This window comes from Colias croceus, chromosome 14 (genome assembly GCF_905220415.1).
Source record: "Colias croceus chromosome 14, ilColCroc2.1".
Taxonomy (NCBI): domain Eukaryota; kingdom Metazoa; phylum Arthropoda; class Insecta; order Lepidoptera; family Pieridae; genus Colias; species Colias croceus.
Window position 1 is genome coordinate 10317827 of NC_059550.1, and position 23035 is coordinate 10340861.

The 23035-nt window shown below is 32.5% G+C and overlaps 1 protein-coding gene across 1 annotated transcript; it reads right to left on the bottom strand.

Annotated features, from left to right (window-relative positions):
• Nucleotides 1-7268: 7268 nt before the first annotated feature.
• On the bottom strand, nucleotides 7269-21915 carry LOC123697296 (xanthine dehydrogenase 1-like). The gene is made up of 17 exons (XM_045643762.1): nucleotides 21873-21915; nucleotides 16923-17080; nucleotides 16552-16712; nucleotides 15677-16059; nucleotides 14517-14737; nucleotides 14190-14292; nucleotides 13867-13994; nucleotides 13364-13654; nucleotides 13003-13164; nucleotides 12255-12383; nucleotides 11547-12031; nucleotides 11186-11369; nucleotides 10883-11078; nucleotides 9705-10474; nucleotides 9255-9447; nucleotides 8629-8742; nucleotides 7269-7439 (listed from the first exon to the last, which is right to left on the bottom strand). Exons 1-17 carry the CDS (start codon nucleotides 21913-21915, stop codon nucleotides 7369-7371), a joined length of 3792 nt encoding a protein of 1263 aa, XP_045499718.1. The 3' UTR covers nucleotides 7269-7368.
• Between the last annotated feature and the right edge of the window lie 1120 nt (nucleotides 21916-23035).

The window sequence follows — 23035 nt, forward strand, 5'->3', positions numbered from 1 at the left end:
ATGTACAAATTTTTCAAAACATATCCTTTTTATTTTTCACTTGGAACGTGAAATCTACACAACTACACATACGTTTTTTCATTAAAATATGAGTTAGAAAACAATAAAATCCAACGGAATGGCTCTATTTCAACAAAGCCGGTACTATTTCCGGTTTTCGGTAGCAATTTACGTTCATATCCGGTCCCCTCTTCCTTTGATGTTTGAACAAAATATTATATTCAATAGAAAACTTTGTTCGTAATACATTGAAGCTTTGAAACGGTAATGTTTGGAATATAAGCTATTAAAGGGCGCAATGGATTGCGTTTTTGGGTTATAATAATTTCATGTACTCTATCATATATATATTTTATTTATTTTTATGTATTTATTGCTTCAGTGCTTCAGTATACACCACCTACCTGTATTCGTTGTTTTTGTCATTTCTTTCCTTGGTTGGGTTACCTGGAAGAGATGGCTCTGTAGCCATAAGGTCGCCCATTGTGCAATTTATGTGTATTCTTTTTTATGTAATGTCTGTAATTTGGTGTGTACAATAAAGTTCTCATTCATTCATTCATTCATTCATAATAAAAACAATATTATCTTGTTGTCTTTGTTATTTATTTGACAATATTTAATTGTGTACAAGGACCAATTCTATAAAAATGATATTCTTAAGCTTTTGAATTATTTTCTAAATATTTCAGAATTCATTCATCATTTTTAAATTTAATTTTTATTACATTTATCTGTATTTACACTATTTCTTATTTCATTACAAATAGCAATGCAAACAATGAGAAAGCAAACCCAGTCGTAAGCCTGAGGAATAAATTTTGCATAAATACCACCCTGATCGATCTTTGTGTCTGTTGAAAGATAAATAATCATATTACAATAACATGCATAGTTCAATATACTTTTGATTCAAGGCAAAATACAACAAAACACGCTTGGCTTCGAATGTTGTGTTACTGCAAAGTATCTTGATCAATTAATCTTACAAAAAAAAATATATTCTTCGTCATGTTATATCTAAAACAGTACTAATAGGTTCTATATAATAACAGTATAAATTAAATTAAGTTAAATTAAATTTATTTATTTTTCTCATCACAAATGCACAATCAACACTTTATCTTAACAAATAGTCTATAGTAGTAGTCTATAAATACGCTATAGATAATTTTAAGACGAAACTATCTAATTACCATAATTATTATATTCACACCGTTGGTGAGCTTTCAATATAATAATAACCTAATAATATATTGGGAAATTCGCTTATTAAGTGGACAGAAAGAAGAGGAGGTAAGTGTCGAATACTCCATAAGTTTTGAAGCTAAATCTACCAAAAGTTTTATATTATTTTGTAGTTCCTAAGACATACTATTTCCTACATAACACGGCGTTAATCAAAACTAATGATTGAAATGGATAAATCCTTATTGTATCAACCGGGCTCAGTGGGAGGAGAACAATATTTTATAAAGGAAATAGAAACAACCCTTGTAACAAGATTCAATCACAAGAAATCCGGTTGCTTATTGTTTCCACGCTTCCATATTTTTGCTCAACTTGTGCTGAAAACGTATTGTGTTTTATAATACATGTCTGATATTTATGAAAATTTGTATTAATATCAGATATTTAGCCAAGTAGATACTACGTGTATTGTATATCAATAATGGTAAGGCGAAAGACGCGGTTTCGATTTCCGATAAATAACAAAGTTTTAGCATACCAGACTTACCAATCTTTTCCTCGTTATAATATAAGTTGTAACTATAACTTTAACATATTAATTTTTAAATTACAAAGAATAAAGTTTTATCAATTCTATCTTAACAATTTTAAACTGATAACATACTATTTTCTTTTACTTAGCAAATCTCAAGCTTTGTAGCAAGCCCATAAAAGACTGGCTTTTAAATATGTTCCTAAGTTCCTTATTATTTTTCCACAAGGCTACACTTTCAATCGACGCCATGAAGGCGACACGAGCAATATTTCAAACTGGGGAATATTTAAAAATTCTCAACAAAAACTTATTCGAACTTTAAATAAAACGCAACAAAGACGAAGCGAAGCGAGCGCGCTAAAGCGAAAAATCACAATTTCATTTTGCCTTCACCTACAGAATAAACGGCACTTTAATATTCCGTAACGAGCGTTAAGATTAAATATTCTTTGCTAATTTTAACTCTGTAATATCTTGCAGTTTAAGTGTACTTAACCCTATCTTTTCCTTACTTACTAATATTAAAAACGTGGAAGTTTGTAAAGGAATGCAATCCTCTTGAATCGATGTTAGGTACTCTTTCAAAAACAGGACAAATGGTAACACACAGCCCATCTTTAATATATATAAATCTCGTGTCACAATGTTTGTCCTCAATGGACTCCTATCAAACTCATGAATCTCTGCTCAGCCGTTCTATATAACCAGATATGTATATCTGATGTTACTAATACGACCCTCGTTTCTATTATCATCCTTCTATACATAAACCAAGGATCAACCGTAAATCATATTTTATTTCATCCCTCAAAGGAGAGACCGGAAATAATGCAAATCGCTGGCCAAAACCGGAAATAGATGCTCGTTATGTTGAATTTAATCCAGTCTATAATATTAATTATATTATCAACCCCGGTTTTACCTTTGTTAAATGGGATAAATAACATCCCATGTGGAAATTCAAATTATAAACTAGTAATAGACTAACTCCAAACTATTATATCTATACTAATATTACAAAGCTGAAAAGTTTGTTTGTTTGAGCAATGCGGGTAAAACCGCGGAGCAAAGCTAGTTATTTATATTGATAGGATTTTTAGGGATTGTTTAAATCCATACAACTAAATAAGTTTTTCAGTCCTGTTAAAAAATAAAATGTCTTTCTTTATATGTACGTTATTATAAGTAGGTAGTACTGTTGATGTTGTTCTTTTAAAAGGCATATGAAAGTATATAGGTAACCAATTATAATTATTTATCATTGCGAGTTTCACGATCCTTTCATCGGCACATAGCCGTTATATAAACAACTAGTGGTCCGCCCCGGCTTCACCCGTGGTACATATTTCGCAATAAAAGGTAGCCTATGTCCTTTCTCGGGTATCAAAATATCTCTAGGTATACCAAATTTAATGCAAATTGGTTCAGTAGTTATGGCGTGATTGAGTAACAGACATGTCTGTCTGTCTGTCGACAGAGTTACTTTCGCATTTATAATATTAGTATGGATTAAACAACTTTTAACTTTTTATAATTTCGCACTAAACATTTTTTAAAGTGAATATTCTTCCACAAGACTTATAATTTTGATAGTAAATATTTTGTAGGTAATCCATTTATAATCCTACCTTACTTGCCATTATTGAAAAAACAACTTTCCAACCAAAATAATTGTTAGATATACTTGCCATGTGAAAATTGATTGTGATTTACTGTTTTTGTTTTTAATATTTTTTTATTTTTTATTTCTGTGTTGTGATTAATACGAATTGTATATTAAATTAATGTTTAGTTAAATTCCGGAGGGTACGAGGTGTTAAGTATAGTTTTTAGTATCTGTAATATTATAATATTATTAGTATATATATTTTTATTTCTTATATTTATATATATTATTTATTTTTGTTTTAAATAATTATTATCAATATTTTATAAGTAATTTATTTTTATTGTTATTTATTAGTACTTTTTATTTATAATGTCTAATATTAGTTCTGAGCATTCCGAGTATCATGATTGCAGTCACTCAACGTCTTTCGATTCTTTAAACAGCGATGAGAATAGTTTTCATAGTGCTTCCTCTCCCCTTTCCCTCGTCCTCCCTACGTTGTTCAATGATGTTCCCAAAAATTTTAACGTCACTCACATCAATGCACAGAGCATTCCGGCTCACTTTCCCGATATGCTTGCATCATTCGTATCTAATAATATCCATGCTATCCTGGTGTCCGAATCATGGCTCAAGCCTTCCCTTCCATCTGCCAATTATTCCCTTCCTGGTTTCCATCTTATCCGAAATGATCGCATTGGCAGGGGTGGTGGTGGAGTTGCGATATATCTTCGTAATTTCATCCCCTTCAAGTTGATCCGATCTTCCTCCCAACCTCCTCCTAACAATACTACCGAACATCTCCTTATCGAAGTCCAACTACCTAACTCCAAAATTCTCCTTGGTGTATTCTATAGCCCTTCCCTAACCAATAATTACTTTTCTTCCTTTGACCTCCTCCTTGATGACCTCACTCCTGAGTATAATCATCTTATTTTTATGGGTGACTTTAATACATGCCTACTTAAAGACGACCACCGCAGTAAGAAATTATACTCTCTCCTAAATTCACACAATCTCCAAATACTACCACTTAATCCTACCCACTTCTCTCCCGGCTGCTGCCCTTCCCTCCTTGATCTCATCATTACCTCCTCCCCCCTTTCCGTATCCAAGCATGGTCAGTGCTCCGCGGATGCATTTTCCTATCACGACCTCATCTACTTATCCTATAAACTCCGTCCTCCTAAATTCAAACCCACCTCTATCCTGCTGCGTAATTTTGCCGGTATGGACCACGACCAACTTCAATTGGATGCCTCCGAATGTGATTGGCAAGCAGTTTTTGATGCTGAAACAATGGACCTTAAAGTGAATATATTTAACGACATTATGCTTGCTTTGTATGATAAGCATGCCCCTTTAAGGCCCGTGAAAAAGAAGCACACTCCTGCCCCTTGGCTTTCGCCTGAACTTAAATCTCTTCTTTGCAAAAAACATCTTGCAAAGACTAAACTGAAGACGGCCAAATCAACCGAGATGCAGGACAAATATAAAACTATCCGTAATCGTTGCAACGTATTGTGTAGGGATGCACAAAGACGCCATATTCATGAGTCGGTCGAAAACGGCGACCCTGTTAAAATTTGGAAATTTTTAAAATCTCTAGGAGTTGGTAAATCTTCCCATACGTTCCCTTCTTGCAACATCAATATTGATAATTTAAATTCTCACTTTGCGTCTCCATCTATTCTTAACGATACCGTAAAAAATGCCTCTACTCTCAAAAATCTCTCTACCGTTTCTACTCCTGATTTTCCTCCCTTTATTTTTAAACAAAGTTCTGTTGATGACGTTAAGAAGACAATCCTGTCCATATCGTCGAATGCCATCGGTACTGATCTTATCAGTCGTAATATGATCATTCCTATCCTTGATATCATTATTCCCATTATCACCCATATCCTAAATTTTTCAATTATCTCCGGAACATTTCCTAGCGCCTGGAAGGACGCTCATATCATCCCTCTTCCCAAAAAATCGAATCCTTTAAGTTTGTCTGATTTCCGACCCATCTCCATCTTACCTTTTCTTTCCAAAGTACTTGAGCGTCTTATCCATTCCCAGCTTAGTACCTTCCTCAACACTAATAATATCCTTAGTCCTTATCAGTCTGGTTTCCGTCCCGGTCATAGTACGACCACTGCCCTTGTCAAAGTTACCGATGACATTCGCCACGGTATGGATAGTAAGCAACTCACAGTTTTAGCACTTCTGGATTTTAGCAATGCTTTTAACACCGTAGATCATAATATACTGCTTAGTTTGCTACGTCTTATTAACTTTTCATCAACAGTTCTTGACTGGTTTCGAAGTTACCTGGGCGATCGGCGGCAGCGTGTTTTGCTTGATGAAAAACATTCATCTTGGTGTGCAGTCTCCGCCGGTGTGCCACAGGGTGGCGTCTTGTCACCTCTTCTCTTTGCCATTTTCATCAATAATCTCACATCCCTATTAACTTCTCCCTACCATATGTTTGCTGACGATTTACAGATATATGTCCAGTCAACGCTTGATGACCTACCGAATGCTGTTCGCTCTATTAATAACGAACTGGCTAACATAGTTAGTTGGTGCGATCAATTCGGCCTTATGTTGAATCCATCAAAGAGCCAGGTTATCGTTATCGGTAGTCCTTATCAACTTTCTGAGGTTGACTGGGGTATATTGCCTTCCATAAATATTCACGGCGTCATCATACCTTACAGTAAGAATGTAAAAAATCTAGGTATTCACTTGGATCAGACTTTATCTTGGTCCCATCAGATTCAGGAACTTGGTCGGAAATTTTACGCTGCGTCTAGTTCTCTACGGCGTCTTCGTAACTTCCTACCCATATCGACAAAAATTTTGCTAGCACAATCCCTACTCCTACCCATTATTGATTACGCTGATGCATGCTTTCCTGATCTATCAGTGGAGCAATTAGACAAACTTGAGCGTCTTCAGAATTTTGGTATCCGGTTCGTATTTGGTCTTCGCAAATACGATCACGTCTCCTCCTTTCGCAAGAAGCTCAAGTGGCTCCCAATCCGTCTTCGCCGGAATGTGCATTATTTGCTGCTACTATATCGTATCCTTTTTGACCCTAAGACCCCTTCCTATCTCAAAAATAAATTTAACTTCCTGCATTGTGAAAATTATTCTCTTCGTTCTGTTGATAGGCTTGTTTTGAGTATTCCTTTTCACCGCACACACTTCTATGGCGATTCCTTTACGGTTACTGCCATTAACCTCTGGAATGCCTTGCCGATAAATATCAGACAAGCCCAAACGCTATCCACATTCAAAAGCCTTGTCAGAAGTCATTACCTGAATCTTGCTTTTGACTCGGGATAGTTTAGCTCATGATCTCTCTTTCGCTGTAATTTGCCTTTTTATACATATTATATTATGTATATGTATTGTATGTATTTATTTATTTATTTATGGTATGTATTTATAATTATAGGTATATACGTATTTTTTATATGTATGATATCTATTAACTATACATCTATGTATTATTTATAGTATATTTATTAGTATTTTTTTTTATTGGTATTATATTACATAATTTTTGCGTATACTTTTTACCCACCTCCTTTTTCTATTATGTTATCACATCTTTAGTTGGTTGCCTGGAAGAAATCACTTATAAGTGATAAGGCCGCCATCTGTGCTGTGTCTTCTTTTAGTATAAGTTTTCTTTTTGTAATTTTTTTTTGGCAGTACAATAAAGTATTTAAATAAATAAATAAAATAAATAAATTCGAACCAACTGCACGTTCCCGAGACAAGCACGTTCGAGTTCCAACAAAGAGATATTCACATTATTGATGTTTTTTTTTTAACAATAGTTAAATAATAATTAATAACAAATAGGTTCTAAAATGTGGGTAATTAATTCTATGAAATATAAACAACATAACATTTTAATTTGTTTATTTTAATAAATTTTACAGTGTGGTATAATTATTTATTTTAGATACATATTTCAACATTTAATTAACAATCTACCTTAAAATATTGTTACTTAACTAAATATCAAAAATTAGTAAAACTTAAAATCTTCTTTTCTTGTGGCACACGACATGCAAATCTTCTCAAGAGTGTACGGTCCATCTGAAAACAAATTCATTATCAATAATAAAATAATAAAGCGAAAGTTTTTGTGTTTGTTACTCAAAGCTCTGCGACAAAACTGGCAATTTTAAGCAGGTGAAATCGTGGGGCACAGCTAATAAGTATTCAATAAATTTGATACTAGCTGTTCCCCGCGGTTTCACCCGCATTGCTTCGCTCCTGTTGGGATTAACGTGATGATATAATATAGCCTATAGCCTTCCTCGATATGTGGGCTATCTAACACCGAAAGAATCGGACCAGAGTTCCTGACTCCTGAGATTAGCGCGTTCAAACAAACAAACAAACTCTTCAGCTTTATAATATTAGTATACATTTTACATAAGGTTGAAAATGAAATAAATATTGAATAATTTTCTTCAAAAGTCCCAAAGCATTAAAAAAATCTACCAAATAATTAAAACTAAAACAAACCATGCAAAAATTACACATTTTTCGTTTAATAAGTATCTATTTAATAAGTTCATAGATCGTTGATTGTGTGATAATGAAATGTAAATTAGTATACACACTAAATTACTATTTTATAATCAAAGTTAAGCCGTAATATATCATGTTATTATCATACAAACTAGGATTTGCATGCATTAAACTGGTACGATGATGTGATATTTAATTTGATACAAATAACTCAATTGTACGTATGACACATCATATTCGCATGTTATCATAGCAAAGGGTTTTGTTATTACATTAATTCTGAGCACACTTAGTTTTGTCATTTTAATCTTAATATATATAAATCTCGTGTCACAATGTTTGTCCTCAATGGACTCCTAAACCACTTAACCGATTATAATAAAATTCGCACACCATGTGCAGTTCGATCCAACTTGAGAGATAGGATAGTTTAAATCTCAAATCGTTTTAGAGAAAGCGGGCGAAGCCGCGGGCGGTAAGCTAGTAATTTATAAACAGAAAATACAATTTCAACATAATCTGTTCTAAACACAATATGTCTGGTGTTATTTATTACACTAAACCTTCAAAACGATGATAAAACGGCTGAACATATTTTTTAAATTTTAAACTACATAAGTAGTGCATGCATAAGCAAAAAAAGAAGTTAATATAAATTAAAATTATACAGTTGCCTGACAGATGATACCATAAAAGCATAACCCTTAATTATAATAGACGAAATTAAAAAGAAAAAAACATTACCTACCTATATTAAACCACTGGTTGCTAGGCAACCCGATTTCTTGCCTGGCGGCAACAATGGCCTCCCTCATTGCTATCGGCACTACTACAGACATGCAGGTCGCTGGTTCACCAGTAGCTGTAAAAAAAATATCATAATTCAGAAGATATTAGTAGAAATAAATCTGGGATACACTAAATAACAATATTTTATATAATACTAGGTTTCCGCATAGTTCCCGTTCCCGTGGGATTTCCGGAATAGCGTCATTTTCCCGGAAAAAAAAGTAGCCTATGTCCTTTCTCGGGTATCAAAATATCTCCATACCAAATTTCATGCAAATTGGTTCAGTAGTTTAGGCGTAATTGAGTAACAGAAAGACAGTCAGACAGAGTTACTTTCGAATTTATAATACATATTAGTATGGATTATCAATCTAACAAGTCCTGTCGAGGTGTTATCCATTTAGTACAAGTAAGTAATTGTTATTAATGAAAAGACTAAGTGAAAAGATAAGTCAGATTTGTATTATAGCAATAAAAACTTATTGTAAGCAGCTTTTAAATGCAATACTGAGTAAAATTACATTTTAAATCACATAAAATCTCTTAACATATGTAAATCAGACTATATTTTAATTCAAAACACACCTTTTGCACCAAGAATAACTTCATTACTAAAGGATTTCTTTCTAAAGTAGATCCTGAAGTCCTGAGGTATGTCCCTCGCTAGCGGAACTTTGTAATTCCAAGTTCTATCGGTCAACAGCTCTCCAGTGTCTTGATCGTATTTTAATTCTTCTGTGGTCCAATATCCCAGACCCATAATAAAAGATCCTTCAACCTGTTAATGATTTTTTTTTTGTCAAATTGTGTTTATGTATTGCGAATTAAATCATAAATAATTTATCAAAAATTTAATAACAAAATATTAGAGTATTTAGTGTTTTTAAATTATTGTTTTATCAAATTAACATAGACCTAGTCATCAGTCAATGCATCCATTATTGTACTTTTTCATGACCTTTATTTAAAAATTATATCGAAAGAGAAACTGAATAGTCGAAGATTTTGTGAAATCAAAAATGCTGAGAAACATACCTGTCCAACATCAATCTCAGGATTCACACTCCGCCCCACGTCTTCAATCAAATCTACTCTTATTATGTTCCATTCTCCTGTTAATACGTCGATCTCTACTTCAGCTAACGTTACTCCATATATATCGTACCTTTGAGTATCAGCTATGCCTGTTGAAGCATGCACTTGCAAGTCCACTTCGCTTTCAGAAGCTTTTTTTATTAATTCATTCCACGTTGGATTATCCATTTTGGCTTTGATGGGTTCTAATCTTGTTTGTAATTCCTCACAACACTTTTTAATACCAATACCCACATTTTGTGTTGTGACACTAGCACCAGATACAAAGGCGTTCGGGGAAATAATGCTATCGTTTGCTTTAATTTGTACTTTTTCTATAGGCACTTTCAAATAATATGCGCACATTTGAACAGCCTTGGTATCTATACCTTGACCCATTTCAATACCACTATGTGTTATAACAATTGTACCATCGTCAACATACACAGATAAATTAACTTCCAAAAATGGAGATAGGAATGGTGACCATCTTAAAAACGAATGTCTTAATCCCCTTTTCTTCCACCTGTTTTCTGAATTAAATTTGTCAACAGCAACTCTTCTTTCGTCATATTGAGAATTCGTTTTAAGTGTATTTAACAGTTCCGTGATATCTTTTGCATAGTTGACTGTATCTAGATTTGCCATACGAACATTGACTGGATCTAAGTTCATTTCGTATGCTATTCTTTCCATTAACCATTCAGCATTGGCTACGTTTTCTAATGTACCTGTTACAATATCACAAAACATTTTGAACGTAAATATTATAGCATAAAATAAAATTATCTGATGCAACTTAATTACTACTCTTTTCTTATCGCTATATCTTGTGCTAGTTAATAATTAATAACAAGTCTATATAACTGCGTTAAAAACAACCGACTTCAAACTTGCACTTGCAACATTTACAAATACAGACAAAAATGCTCATAAAATAAAAACTACTGAGCCTATCCGAATAAAATTTTTATGGGACCAATTCGACACCATCCCGCATCGAACAAAAAAAGAATCACATAAATCGGTTCAGAAACCTCGGAGCAATCGGTGTACATACATAAAAAAAAAACATACCGGCCTAATTGATAAACTCCTCCTTTTTTTGAAGTCGGTTAAAAATAAATATGTTTACTTACCAGGTGATCTGCACCATGTATTAGATGTTGTGTCCGTGACTGTATCATATACTTTAAAATTCCAAGGAGATTTATCGTAGCAATTGAAAAAAATATCAACTCCAAATAGAGTAAGAGGTTCATTAACTACATATCCATTATCTTCATAGAGTTCCATATTATTGTATTGTATAACTCCTTGTGAATTAACAGCAACCTAAAATTGTTTCAATTTAAATTGTTAAATTGGTCTTTTAATATATTTCAGGACCGTCTTCTCAATAACTCAAGTATCATTTTATTATTACTTGCAACAAAAGTTACCTCGTAATCATTCGAACAAGGGAGCCTCTTGCCAACCGCACGCATGTTTGTTCTAAGTGATTGTATGAATCGACAAGGTCTGTTTAATTTATATGAGACTAGACTGCAAGCTCCTGCCACTTGATTTGGTCGAGATATCTTCAACCCATAAGCACCGCCAAGCCGACGAACTGTTACATCGATCCTGTAATGGATACATGACTTATTATCTTCGCATTTACTACGTCTAAATAATATTTTGTCACTTTTTCAACAATTCTAACATTCATCGGTGAAAACCATATCGTAATTGCTTTAAACTCTACCACTGTTTGAATATAGTATTATTTGTGATATAACTATATTTAATGGACAAACTTACTTGTTCTGTTGAATTTTAAGTACCCTTGAGACTATTTTATGCACTGAGTCTATCCACTGTGTAGCAGCATACACTTTTAGCCCTTCTTCTATTGGATGTGTAACACAAACCAGAGTCTCCATACAAAAGTGGTACTGTCCATAAATATTATTTTCTCCTTTTATTACTTTGGCTATATCAGCGCCAGATTTCGTAGCGGTAGCAGAAAAAAATATTTTATTTCTCTTTGGATCTTTTTTCGCAACTTTGATATCTAGAACTGGTTTTCTCACATTAGTGTATGTAACTTTGACGAAATGAACAGCTTTATTGGCTATATCTTGTGTTTCGGCGACAATTATTCCTAGAGGTTGGTTGTAATATTTAACCTCCTTTTCACATAAGAGCTCTTCATCGCTCATGAAAACAATATTTGGTCCAGGCGTAAAACTGTTTCGACCTGGTATATCTGAAGCTGAATAGAATGCTATTACTCCTGGCTCCAGCTGAAAACGTTCATATAAAAATTAAAATACTTAAAATATTAAAACTTATTGAATATTTTTCAACATTATAATCATAAAGATAATCTCAATAATGCAAGTCGACATATTTCCCTTACGATAAATGTAACATAAACATAGTTTGAAACTAAATATATTAAATATTTTTTAATATCTTATAATACTAGCGAAAAACTAAGTATTATAATAAAGAATTATCACTCACAAGAGCCTTACTGGCGTCAATCTTTTGAATAGTTCCCAGTGCAACAGTAGACAGAACGAAAGCAGCAAACACTTCTTTGGGAAAAGAAGGAATGTCATCCGAATACTTTGCTTCACCAGCGCATTGCAACTAAAAATTAAAACAATAATATAGACGATAAAACGTGCAAACAAAGTCTAAAAGATGAAGATATTAAAATATTGAATTTCGCTTAGATGATGCGTTTGGAATATCATTTTTGCACACTTATTACCAAAACTAGCTTCCGCCCGCGACTCCGTCCGCGCGGAAAAATTAAGAAAAATTAAGATTTTTTTTTTTCTACGTATTTTTCCGGGATAAAAAGTATCCTATTTTATGCCCAGGATAATAAGGTATAATTATACCAAGTTTCATCGAAATCGAACCGTTAGTTTTCACGTGATGCCTGAACATACAGACAGACAGACAGACAGACAAAAATTTTTTTAATCACATATTTGGGCTTGGTATCGATCCAGTAACACCCCTGCTATTTGTTTTTTCAATATTTTCAATGTACAGAATTGACCCTTCTACAGATTTATTAAAATATGTATAGATTGGAAAAAAAATACATAATCAACTACTGTATTTATGTTTGGCGGCATGTGTATAATTTGATACTATAAACTAAGACCAAGTCGGAAACCCAAAAATATCATTAAGTGTGATGTTCGTAGATAAATTTTAAATTAAGTACGTAACACAGGTAAAGTGCAATATTTACTAGTCCATCCACTTTCGGTAAAGGTTGGTTGAGAGGCCACAGCGATGGGTTAGTCTCAAATATCTGCTTGCCATCTGATAGAGACCGTGATTCTCGAAGTCGAACCGCTCCAGATTTGTAGGGGGCTCCTAAAATTTCTGGTGGACAAAGCGACATTAAGCCCTGAAACATTAATTTGTTTAAAATCTTTCCTGTATGATGCAAATAAATGCATTAACGATATTCTTATACATAATATTATACTAGACATAATAATTGTCAAAGGAAATATGAAGAAAAATGTTTCAGGTAATTATCTTAAGTCTCTAGAGACCTTATTGTTTCAGTGGTAAAATTGATACAATTGAATTTGAAATCATACCTTATAAAATAAACTCAAAGCCAATTTCCTTCGATATTCCACAGACGGTTCAGCAGGTTCTTCAGTCACTACCATTTCATTGTCCAACACGTTAATTGCTCCTTGAAGTGTTTCATTTGTAAATAGTCTTCTACCAATAAGATATCTTTCAGTTCGAATCGCTCTGATGAAGGCTGGTGAAAGACCACCATAGACTACGCGACAATCTAATACTTTTTTGTCATACGGATCGATTTTGTATACGAATCCTGAATGAACGATGGCATGAGCGTTCTGGGATCGAGGCATTATCTGAAATAAAATATAAGTAGTTATTTTTTTCAATTATGTAAGGAGAATAATTAATTAATTAATTCATCTTGACTCTTGAGCGTATCCATTTGAATTTTGGTATATATTTTTTCTCTAGGGACAGTAACTATTTACTCTGATTGAATAAAAATTACAAACGATTTATTTTATTAGCATATACGAGAAATATACATTATCTAGAAAGAACTTACCTTATAAGTAACTATTTTATATTCATCGTTCAAAGGTGGCAACAAGACATTCAAAATAACTTTCCCGTGCATGTTTTCTTTTAGAAAATTCTGCATACTTATTCTATTTACAATGCCGTGTTCGTTTACTGAAAAAAATACAGTTATTAATACAGTCATTAAAAATAATTAAATGAACAATTTATTAATATTTAAACTTAAACGTAACCCTAATTTTATTTCTAAACCAATATTATAATAAACTATGATAACATGGATAGCTTTTCATATTTTTAGTACTTAACACAAAAATATTTTTTTTTGCATACTTTTTAAATACTCACATATACTTAACTCGGCCCCAACAGCATTAAAAAGTAAGAAGACATCAGAATTAAACTCGTTGTGTCTGTTTTTTATCATTAAGTTCCCAGCTATTGTACCTATCTATAAAAACATAAACATAATTTATTAGTTTTTTGTTTATAAAATTTTATAATACTTAGGTAAACGGTCATCTTGCAGTTAAAAATATGTGTTTGATACTTTAAATATTATTTAATATTTCTGTACTTATTTTATTAATCATTAATCTCAATCAAAAACATTAGGTAATCTTTTCACTCATCATCCCTTTCAAAAATAGTTACATACAAACGGAATTCACTTACATTCTTAACCGGTATATGCGCGACCAAATGCAAATGATCATTGAATATCTTCAAATACTTGAAGTAATCCGTTTGGCACATTCTGTCAAATATCTCCATGACTTCAGTTAGCGTATTACCAGCTCCCACAACTAGGTTCTGGTCTAAGAAGTAACCTTTTAGAGACGCCACTGCTGATATGTCTATTAGGAGACGAGGATATTCCAGGATGGGATAAGCACCTTGAACAAAATACATTCAATCTTTAAAAATACTGGCACGATGTAACTAATCTAATCGGTCGGAAAATGGCATTATGAAACATACTGGAATAAAAAATTTACATGAATATCATCTGCCGACTCGCCTCGATCTTTTAAAAAAGAGGATTCTTGTAAAATAAAAGATTATGCCACACCATATAAGTTTGTAACTACCTGACTACCGGACTCATGAGAAACCAAATAACATGCAAAGATTCGTTGGCATTTACCACTACGTGTTCGGTTATGGGCTGCGGTTTAATTCCGCTGCAAAAATGCAATAGCCAAGAAATTAGCACTTGGTTTTGTTTGTTGAAAATAGACTACAAGCACTTTGTGTACTTAATTTGTTCCTGTTTAACTGCGCTTTATTTGCGATAGTTTTCAGTTATTAAGTCTCTGTTAACAAATTCTATTCTAATTCATAATAATATATTATATAATTCATATTTATGATACTGCGGCTAGTTTCGAAACTTTTCGTCAGGTAGCTGATAAAATAAAAGCACAAAAGTTTATGACGGAAATCGCAAATAAGACAACCACAGAGTACTGAAGCACAGAGTTTATTAAATTCAATTTCAATTCCTATTTGTTTCATTTGTTATTTAAACTGCAACTGTAATGAACATTTAAATTACAGAGAGCGATTATACTCTGGCATATCAAATATTTAAACTGTATGTAAAATTGGACGAAATTATGAATATAAATAAGTAGATTATATTTTTATTCTGACAGCTAACCTTCAATCACATTGTTAAATTCATATAAAATCAACAAAAATATTTTAATTCAACATATGAGATCAGATACTCAAATGTATCTATTTTGAACAGGAATATTGGCAGATGAAATAAATCAAATTTTTTGCTAATTTAGTGATAATTATGTATTTAATATTGATATCTTGCCCACCTTTAGCAGTATTCCCAGCTACCAGCATATACGAGTCTGTTCCATGAGCAAGAAGAATCCTAAACACATCAGTAAGATCTTCAACTCTATACCAGTCTCTGTTATCACTCAATTTGATATGAATAACACTGGCCTGTTTAACTTTAACATCATCTTTAGATACAACACACCATTCTGACTCATCACAAGTATTGGAGCAGATTTCTCCAGTCTTCTTGCAAATGCTCAAGTCTTCTATATCAAGTATTGGATAAGGATCAGGGCTGTCTTTAGCAAACTTCTTAAATGCCTCTAGTATGGGTCGGTATCCAGTACATCTGCAGGTATTACTGGCCAACGATTGTTCTATTTCCAGCATTGTCATTGGCTTCTTCTTTAAAAGGCTGGAATAAATAAGGGATTAAAAAAATACTTACCCAACAATACTTCGATATAATGTTTCGATCAATGCAGATGGCTTTTTTTTAAATACACAGGGATTATAATTTATATCTCAATTCATCACTATCACTACATAGTATATAACAGTCGCTTTCTCTGTCCCTATGTCCCTTTGTATGCTTAAATCTTTAAATCTACGCAACGCGGATTTTGATGCGGTTTTTTTAATAGATAGTGATTCAAGAGGAAGGTTTTAGTATATAATTTATTAGGTTTTAGACAAAGCGGGCCAAATCGCGGGCGGTAAGCTAGTAATTATACAAAAATTAGAAAGCATCATCAATCAAATTTTCAACAAAAGGTTATCAATTTACAAGAAATGAAGCCTTCGTTTATTAGTGTTATTAAAACAGAATGAATTTTAACATCATATAATAAGATTTCTGTTTCCAAATCAAAGGTAGTGATAAAAAATTGGATTGAAGAAGAATTACCTGTACATCGCCATCACCCATCCTGGGCTACAATATCCACATTGTGACCCATGGTTCTCATAGAGACACTTCTGTATCGGATGGTATCCTTTCAGCCTGTTTCCGATCTTCTCAATGGTAGTGATCTCCCAGTCATGGCATGACGTCACTGATACTAAACACTGAATTCATTAAAATTAAATCAAATATATATCATAATAGTTACATAGGTCATATTATATGCATCATACATTTTATCGAAGCATATAGCATACTCACGGTGATTCCGAAATGTTTATGGAACTAATTTTGCACCTTATTCGAAATTAGTGGTATTAGGGTGCTTTTCCACCAATAATGTGCGAGGATGTACCCGTGAATGTCCAACTTACAGCGTTAACAGCTTCAGTGGGAGCGCCAGGGTGCTTGGCCACGCTGACGACGCAGGCGCCGCAGCCGCCCTCCTGGCACATGTACTTGGTGCCGCGCAGCTCCAGCCATCTGCGGAGGTACTCCAGCAGCGATACGTCTGAGCTGATCTCGCATCCAACTGGAAATTAATGGTATAACATTAGCAAACGCATAGCGTTACAAAACAACGTCTGACCATGTCGAATACAAAATATTTATAAAAAAACTTAATTTTTATCAAAAGCAATGCACAAGAACAGGATTTGATAGCCTCTTACTAATATAACAGCTGGATTCAATAGGGAAGGTTACCGGGCGTAATTATGCAAACAAGGTTAGAGTGTCCGACAAGGTTATATTTCAGGTCCGTACTTATTTATATTATTCTTTGTTAATGATTTTTTTTTTCGATTTTTTAAGGCATTTTTTATTCATATTAAGTTAGCGAAGTATACAAAACACGTAACAGTTTTTGTTAGTTATCCAGTTTTTAATATCATGATTACGGATCACATATAAATTAGCAAAATGTTAACATTGTATTTTTATATTATGTTTTGTATTTATTAGTGTTTTTATATAATGTGGTGAATCTAACGGTGCATTTACATCAAACGAAGATAGAGAAAAAGCAAGAGCCATATCGTGATCTTTTAGTGTAAACGAAAACTCGTGTTCAGCGTTGTTCAGTATTTAGAGCATTGCATAAAATTACTAAGAATAACTGCGCCTGTTTACACTAAAATAATTTGACATAGTTAGGTTAGAATGAGCATTTGCTAGTTTGATGTAAATGCACCGCAATATAATTATTTTATTCTTACCTATTCAATTCTCTTTATTTCTCAATTAATATGCTTCGTTTAGAACATTTTATTACGTATAGAATATCTATATTTATATTGTTATTAATCAACAACAATTCGTCCATTAATAAAATTAATTGAATTAATTGATAATTACCAATAACATATTCTGATATATAATTTCTATCCCTTTTATGTCTGTAAGTGTATAGAAGTATCTATATAGTAATCTCTATTGCAACGGTTAGGCAAACATAATTAAATGAATTCCTCTGTAAGTAATTCGTTTTGTAATATTTTTAAATGAACGTTTTTACCCATAACCTCAATCTCATACTATTTATAAATACCCACTGCCTTGCTAAATAACTCACGTAGATAAAATGCAAACGTAATACTCCTTTCACGAACAACCCAAAAACATGATTTTGTACCAGATGTTTTTTGACCGTTCATTTCTTCAAGCAAACGCATCTTCATTGCCTTCTTTGGAATGTTTGAATACTTAGCATATGTTTTTAAATTATTCATGTATGTCCTTTTAAATATATTATTTCGTTCTTTTTTTCATGACTTCGTACAAAAGTAAGGAATTGTTTACAAATCGATTGTTATAATTTCTTACCTTTTATTAAAAAGACAAGCTTGGAAAATAAAGAAAAAATCATCAGTTTTTGTTTCTTCGATGATCCATATTGTATCTGTTTAATTTACATTAAAAGATTCCTTCTAATCTAACTCAATATTTTATTGAAATCTGACGTATACGGATTTATGATATATGAGTTATTATATTATTGATTTATTTCCTCAACAGTGACTATAAAACATATTTTTTTAAATACTTATATTTCCCAGAACTCTGAACACTCCGCTGTACACTTGTGAAATAGAATAATCATTAATAAATAATGAATAGATAGGAAGTAGATGATTACACCTACCAAAGTAATAATTAGGCAATTGCATGAAATTGAATTCACACGAATTGGTGGCAATTATATCGATTTCTTTAACGCAAATTAAGGTTTTGGAGGACTACTGGATTTTGGTTAATTTTATTTTGTAACAGGCAAGATTTTTTTACAAAAATGTCATAAGATTATCAGGTAATAACACTCCTATAAAAATCTAAAAGGCAAAGCTGAGTTGTATTATAGCTATGTTGTATATATGTTATGTATGTATAGGTAAGATAAAAGATTGCATTAAATAAATCTTAAATCCCTGTAATCATTAGGTACCTACAATAAATAGGATATTATATAACATATTATCTTTATGATGAGATAACATGAAAGTGAGAGAAGACAAAATTTGACGATTAAAATTCATATATCACTACATACTTAATTGTGTGCAATCATCCAAAAATCTACGAGTTTCAATTTGACGATTAAAATTCATACCACTACATACTTAATAACTAAAATTCGTGCAATCATCCAAAATCTACCAGTTTCAAGTACCTATTGATTTCTCAATTATAAATTAATTTAATTACATTATTTTCCTAAACTATTCCTCAAATATAAGGTCTTATCTCTCTAATAAATTAAATGGCTGCAATATGTAAATAATTTGTAAAGTTTTATTTAAATTATTTATATAAAGTGCGTAGCGCTGTTTATTATATGTATCTATGCAATTGAATTATGTCATAAAATTGAAGCTGGTATCAAAATTAGTCGAAATTAATTATTGTTAAATATTCTAATTAAAAATGCCACAGTGTTGTAATCATCGGAACACAAAAATATACCTATTGTATTTTATTTAAAACTGTTTACTAATTTCTTGCAACAACAGACATAGTTGATAAAAATCATCTGTTTCACAGCATAGAGTCTATGTCTCAACATTTCCACGCAGTAGAACTATAGTGCAATACACGTACAAACATACAGACTGACAGTAATTCCAATAATTGATTCCTGGGCATATGCTTCCAAATAAAACCCTCAACTCCTTTTTTTTTAAATCGATCATATACATACATCGGCCTTAACTTTGGATTAGATTAATCTAATAAGATAAATATCATATAAGTTACTGAATATTTTCATCAATAAGAATAACCCGCCTTGGCATAAAAAAGTGATTTCGCCGTATCCACAGCACGTAATTCGTCAGACATTTATATTTAAAATCCTGTGCAATTGCAAATGTCACAGTAACCCCAAATTGTATATGTCGCAGTCATCTGGTTGAATCTGCTAATTGATTGAATGACTACAACGTCTTGACTGAATGTTTATCATAGTGGTTGGTTTGGATAACTGACTGGGTTTGGTTAGGTTCGTGTTTTTTTTTTCTACTACTCAATAGTAGGAGCGAAGGAGCGAAGGAGCGAAGGAGCCCTCTGTCAGCTCGCAACCGTCTTCTTGTGAACTTTTGGTGAAAGTAAATTCGACAGAATTTACTAAATAATTTCCATAAATAAATCATTCAACAATATGCCGAGCGTTATATCCAGTCTTTTGAAAGACTGTGTTACAATGCTAACTAGCTAGACGTTGAGTGACATTTGTTAAATAAACGTTCGGCCTAGTCATTCAATTGAATGTCATAATTAAATGAACGCGCAGGTCATTCAATCAAATAGCAGATTCCACCAGATAACTACGACATTTACATAAGGTCAATACCTCGCACAAAGGTTCGGTTATTTTTTTGGAAGCTTCTTAGTATTCAATTGTTTTGTTACATTCAATAAAACCCGTATCTAATTTATTACCTGACGCTTTATTGCAATAACCTTTGTAATTTTTTATCTGTATATTGTATCTTATATGTTTGTAATTAAAGAGTGAAATAATAAACCTATTATCTATCCCTATCCAACACACATATATTCAACCACACAATACCTTTGACCTATTGTTGTATAATGTAAATGGTATGCATACTTCTTTTTATTGTAATTTTCATATTGTTTTTGTTCGATGCATGTTACCTTGTTGTTTTTTCTTTGTATGTTTTATTTCTTTTATCTTTGTGTGTTGGATTAAATGTTTTTTCTTTCTTTCTTTCTTTCTTTCTTATTATTGTATTGTTTTTTATTAGCTATGTCTATGCTAAGTTATACAATTCATGAAACACCTTTCCAGAATTGTGAGCTAAAACTATTATACATAAAAATTGCTATAAGTTATTAATACCGTTACAAACCTCATATACTTATTATATACACATAATATATTATAAAGGCGAAAGTTTGTATGGATGTAAGGATGTATGGATGTATGGATGTTTGTTACTCTTTCACGTAAAAACTACTGAACCGATTACAATGAAATTTAGCACACATATAGAGGGTAACTTGGATTAACACATAGGATAGTTTTTATCCCGGAAATCCCACGGGAACGGGAACTATGCGGGTTTTCCTTTGCAAACTTGGGCGAAGCCGCGGGCGGAAATCTAGTATACACATATATTATATTATTAAATAACTCTTTATTATGCTCTTAAATTGAATGTAAAGAAACAACTTTGCGGAATTTCGCTAACCCAGTTAATCTCATGTCAATGTAATATTATTTATCCACTAATGAAACCTCCAAATAGGCTATTCGTATTTTTTAAAACTCAGTCAAAAAATATATAACGAAGGCTTTCACCGCTACAAAGCCACGTTGCCTGTCCGGGAGTGTCCAAGGCTATATTTTATTAAAAATAGAAGACATTTTAGAAAATATTTCAATGTTTTTTTTTTAAATAAATGAATGAAAGGATGAAATATTTCTAAATAAATGGATGTTTTCTTTCAGTAAAATTTGCTATATCCAGTATTATAAGTACTTTTCCAACAGGGACCATGAATATTTGCCAGCCTTTTATAAATATAAATAATATCAAATACAATTTCAATGCTTTTGAAAGGTGTCTCATAAAAATATAGAGAACCCAATTATAAATTGAATATGATTTTACACCCACAGAGAAATGCTGTTATAGATTATTATATTTTTTTTTGTACTAAACTTCGATAGGTCTTAGCGAAATATGAATAACAGTTACATAACATACAAGTTTGCTTTCAACTTTGCATGTGCTACCACATACCATGTAATATTATACCGTAATACTAATAATATTAATAAGCATTTAAATATGACATACCAGTATGTTCAACACCATTAACTTTAAAGCACACACGATCCATGTCCTCACATCAGAAATAAAACAATCTTAGTGACTGTAAAACCAGTAAATGATCCCCACTTTTGTATTATATAAATGTTTGGCTCTCAAATTTATCATGTTCATAATAGTACATTATTAACACTTCCCGGCGGCAATAGTTTATCTGTATTTTACACTAGCTGCGCTTCGCGGTTCCACCCGCGTAGCTCCGCTCTTGTTTGTCTTAGCTGTTAAGCTAAGACCTAGCCGACCAGTAGTTCATCTAATGATATCTCAGGAACTACTGGTCCTATTTGAAAAATGATTTCGGTGTTAGATAGCCCATTTATCTAGGAAGGCTATAATCTATATATCATTACGCTAAGACCAACAGGAGCAGAGCCACGCAGGAGAAACCGCGAAGCGTAGCTAGTAGAATATATTACTACTAGTATTGTAGACACCTCCTCAACTCCTTCTGCTCAGTCTTTATCAAACGACTTGAAAAAAGGAGGTTTTAAATATGACTGTATTTTTGTTTCTTTTTTGTGTTTGTTATCTCAGAGCCTTCGACTGGGTGAACCGATTTTGACGATTATTTTTTTTTGTTATCTAGCGCCTTTCGGTTGGTTCCATCAAAGCTTTATCCAGTTCTGAATATTTACAGGCGTTTAAGTTTTTTGTTAAAAAGAATTATATTAGTACAAGAATAATTTTAGTCTTAAAAATGATAGTGGTATTTGGAATTGGTTCAATGACAAAATTAGAATGGCCGTACCAATGACCTACGAAAACCACTTGTCAAATAAACAGCTTGGTATGACAGGTGTTTATATATTGTTGAATTATGGGCCCTCCTCACAATTGGCAGCGTTGGGCGAGCAGAGGCAATCACGATAGTGCAGAGGGCCTAAATGACTATGATTTGCCGTCATTGTAGGTGTTTATTCAAAGACGCCGTAACGGCTAGTACCTAACTAACTAATCCGTTGTAACGGCCTCCAACATCAAATCATTTGTTGGTCCAACGCTGCCCATTGTGTAGATGGCCCATTACAAGTATTGAACTTGATATAAACGAAAGATTTTTGATATAAACATTTATTTATAACAAAATCATAATACGGAACTATTTCTTTGTCTATGTATTAAAATAAAAT

What these genes read in the sequence shown, in the direction of transcription:
- LOC123697296 (XM_045643762.1), bottom strand. Translation starts at nt 21,915, where the DNA reads ATGGATCGTGTGTGCTTTAAAGTTAATGGTGTTGAACATACTG. An exon ending in CCACTGAAGCTGTTAACGCT is followed by an intron (nt 16,713 to 16,922) that starts GTAAGTTGGACA and finishes TAATGAATTCAG; the next exon opens with TGTTTAGTATCAGTGACGTC. An exon ending in TGGGGCCGAGTTAAGTATAT is followed by an intron (nt 13,995 to 14,189) that starts GTGAGTATTTAA and finishes TATTTTTTTCAG; the next exon opens with TAAACGAACACGGCATTGTA.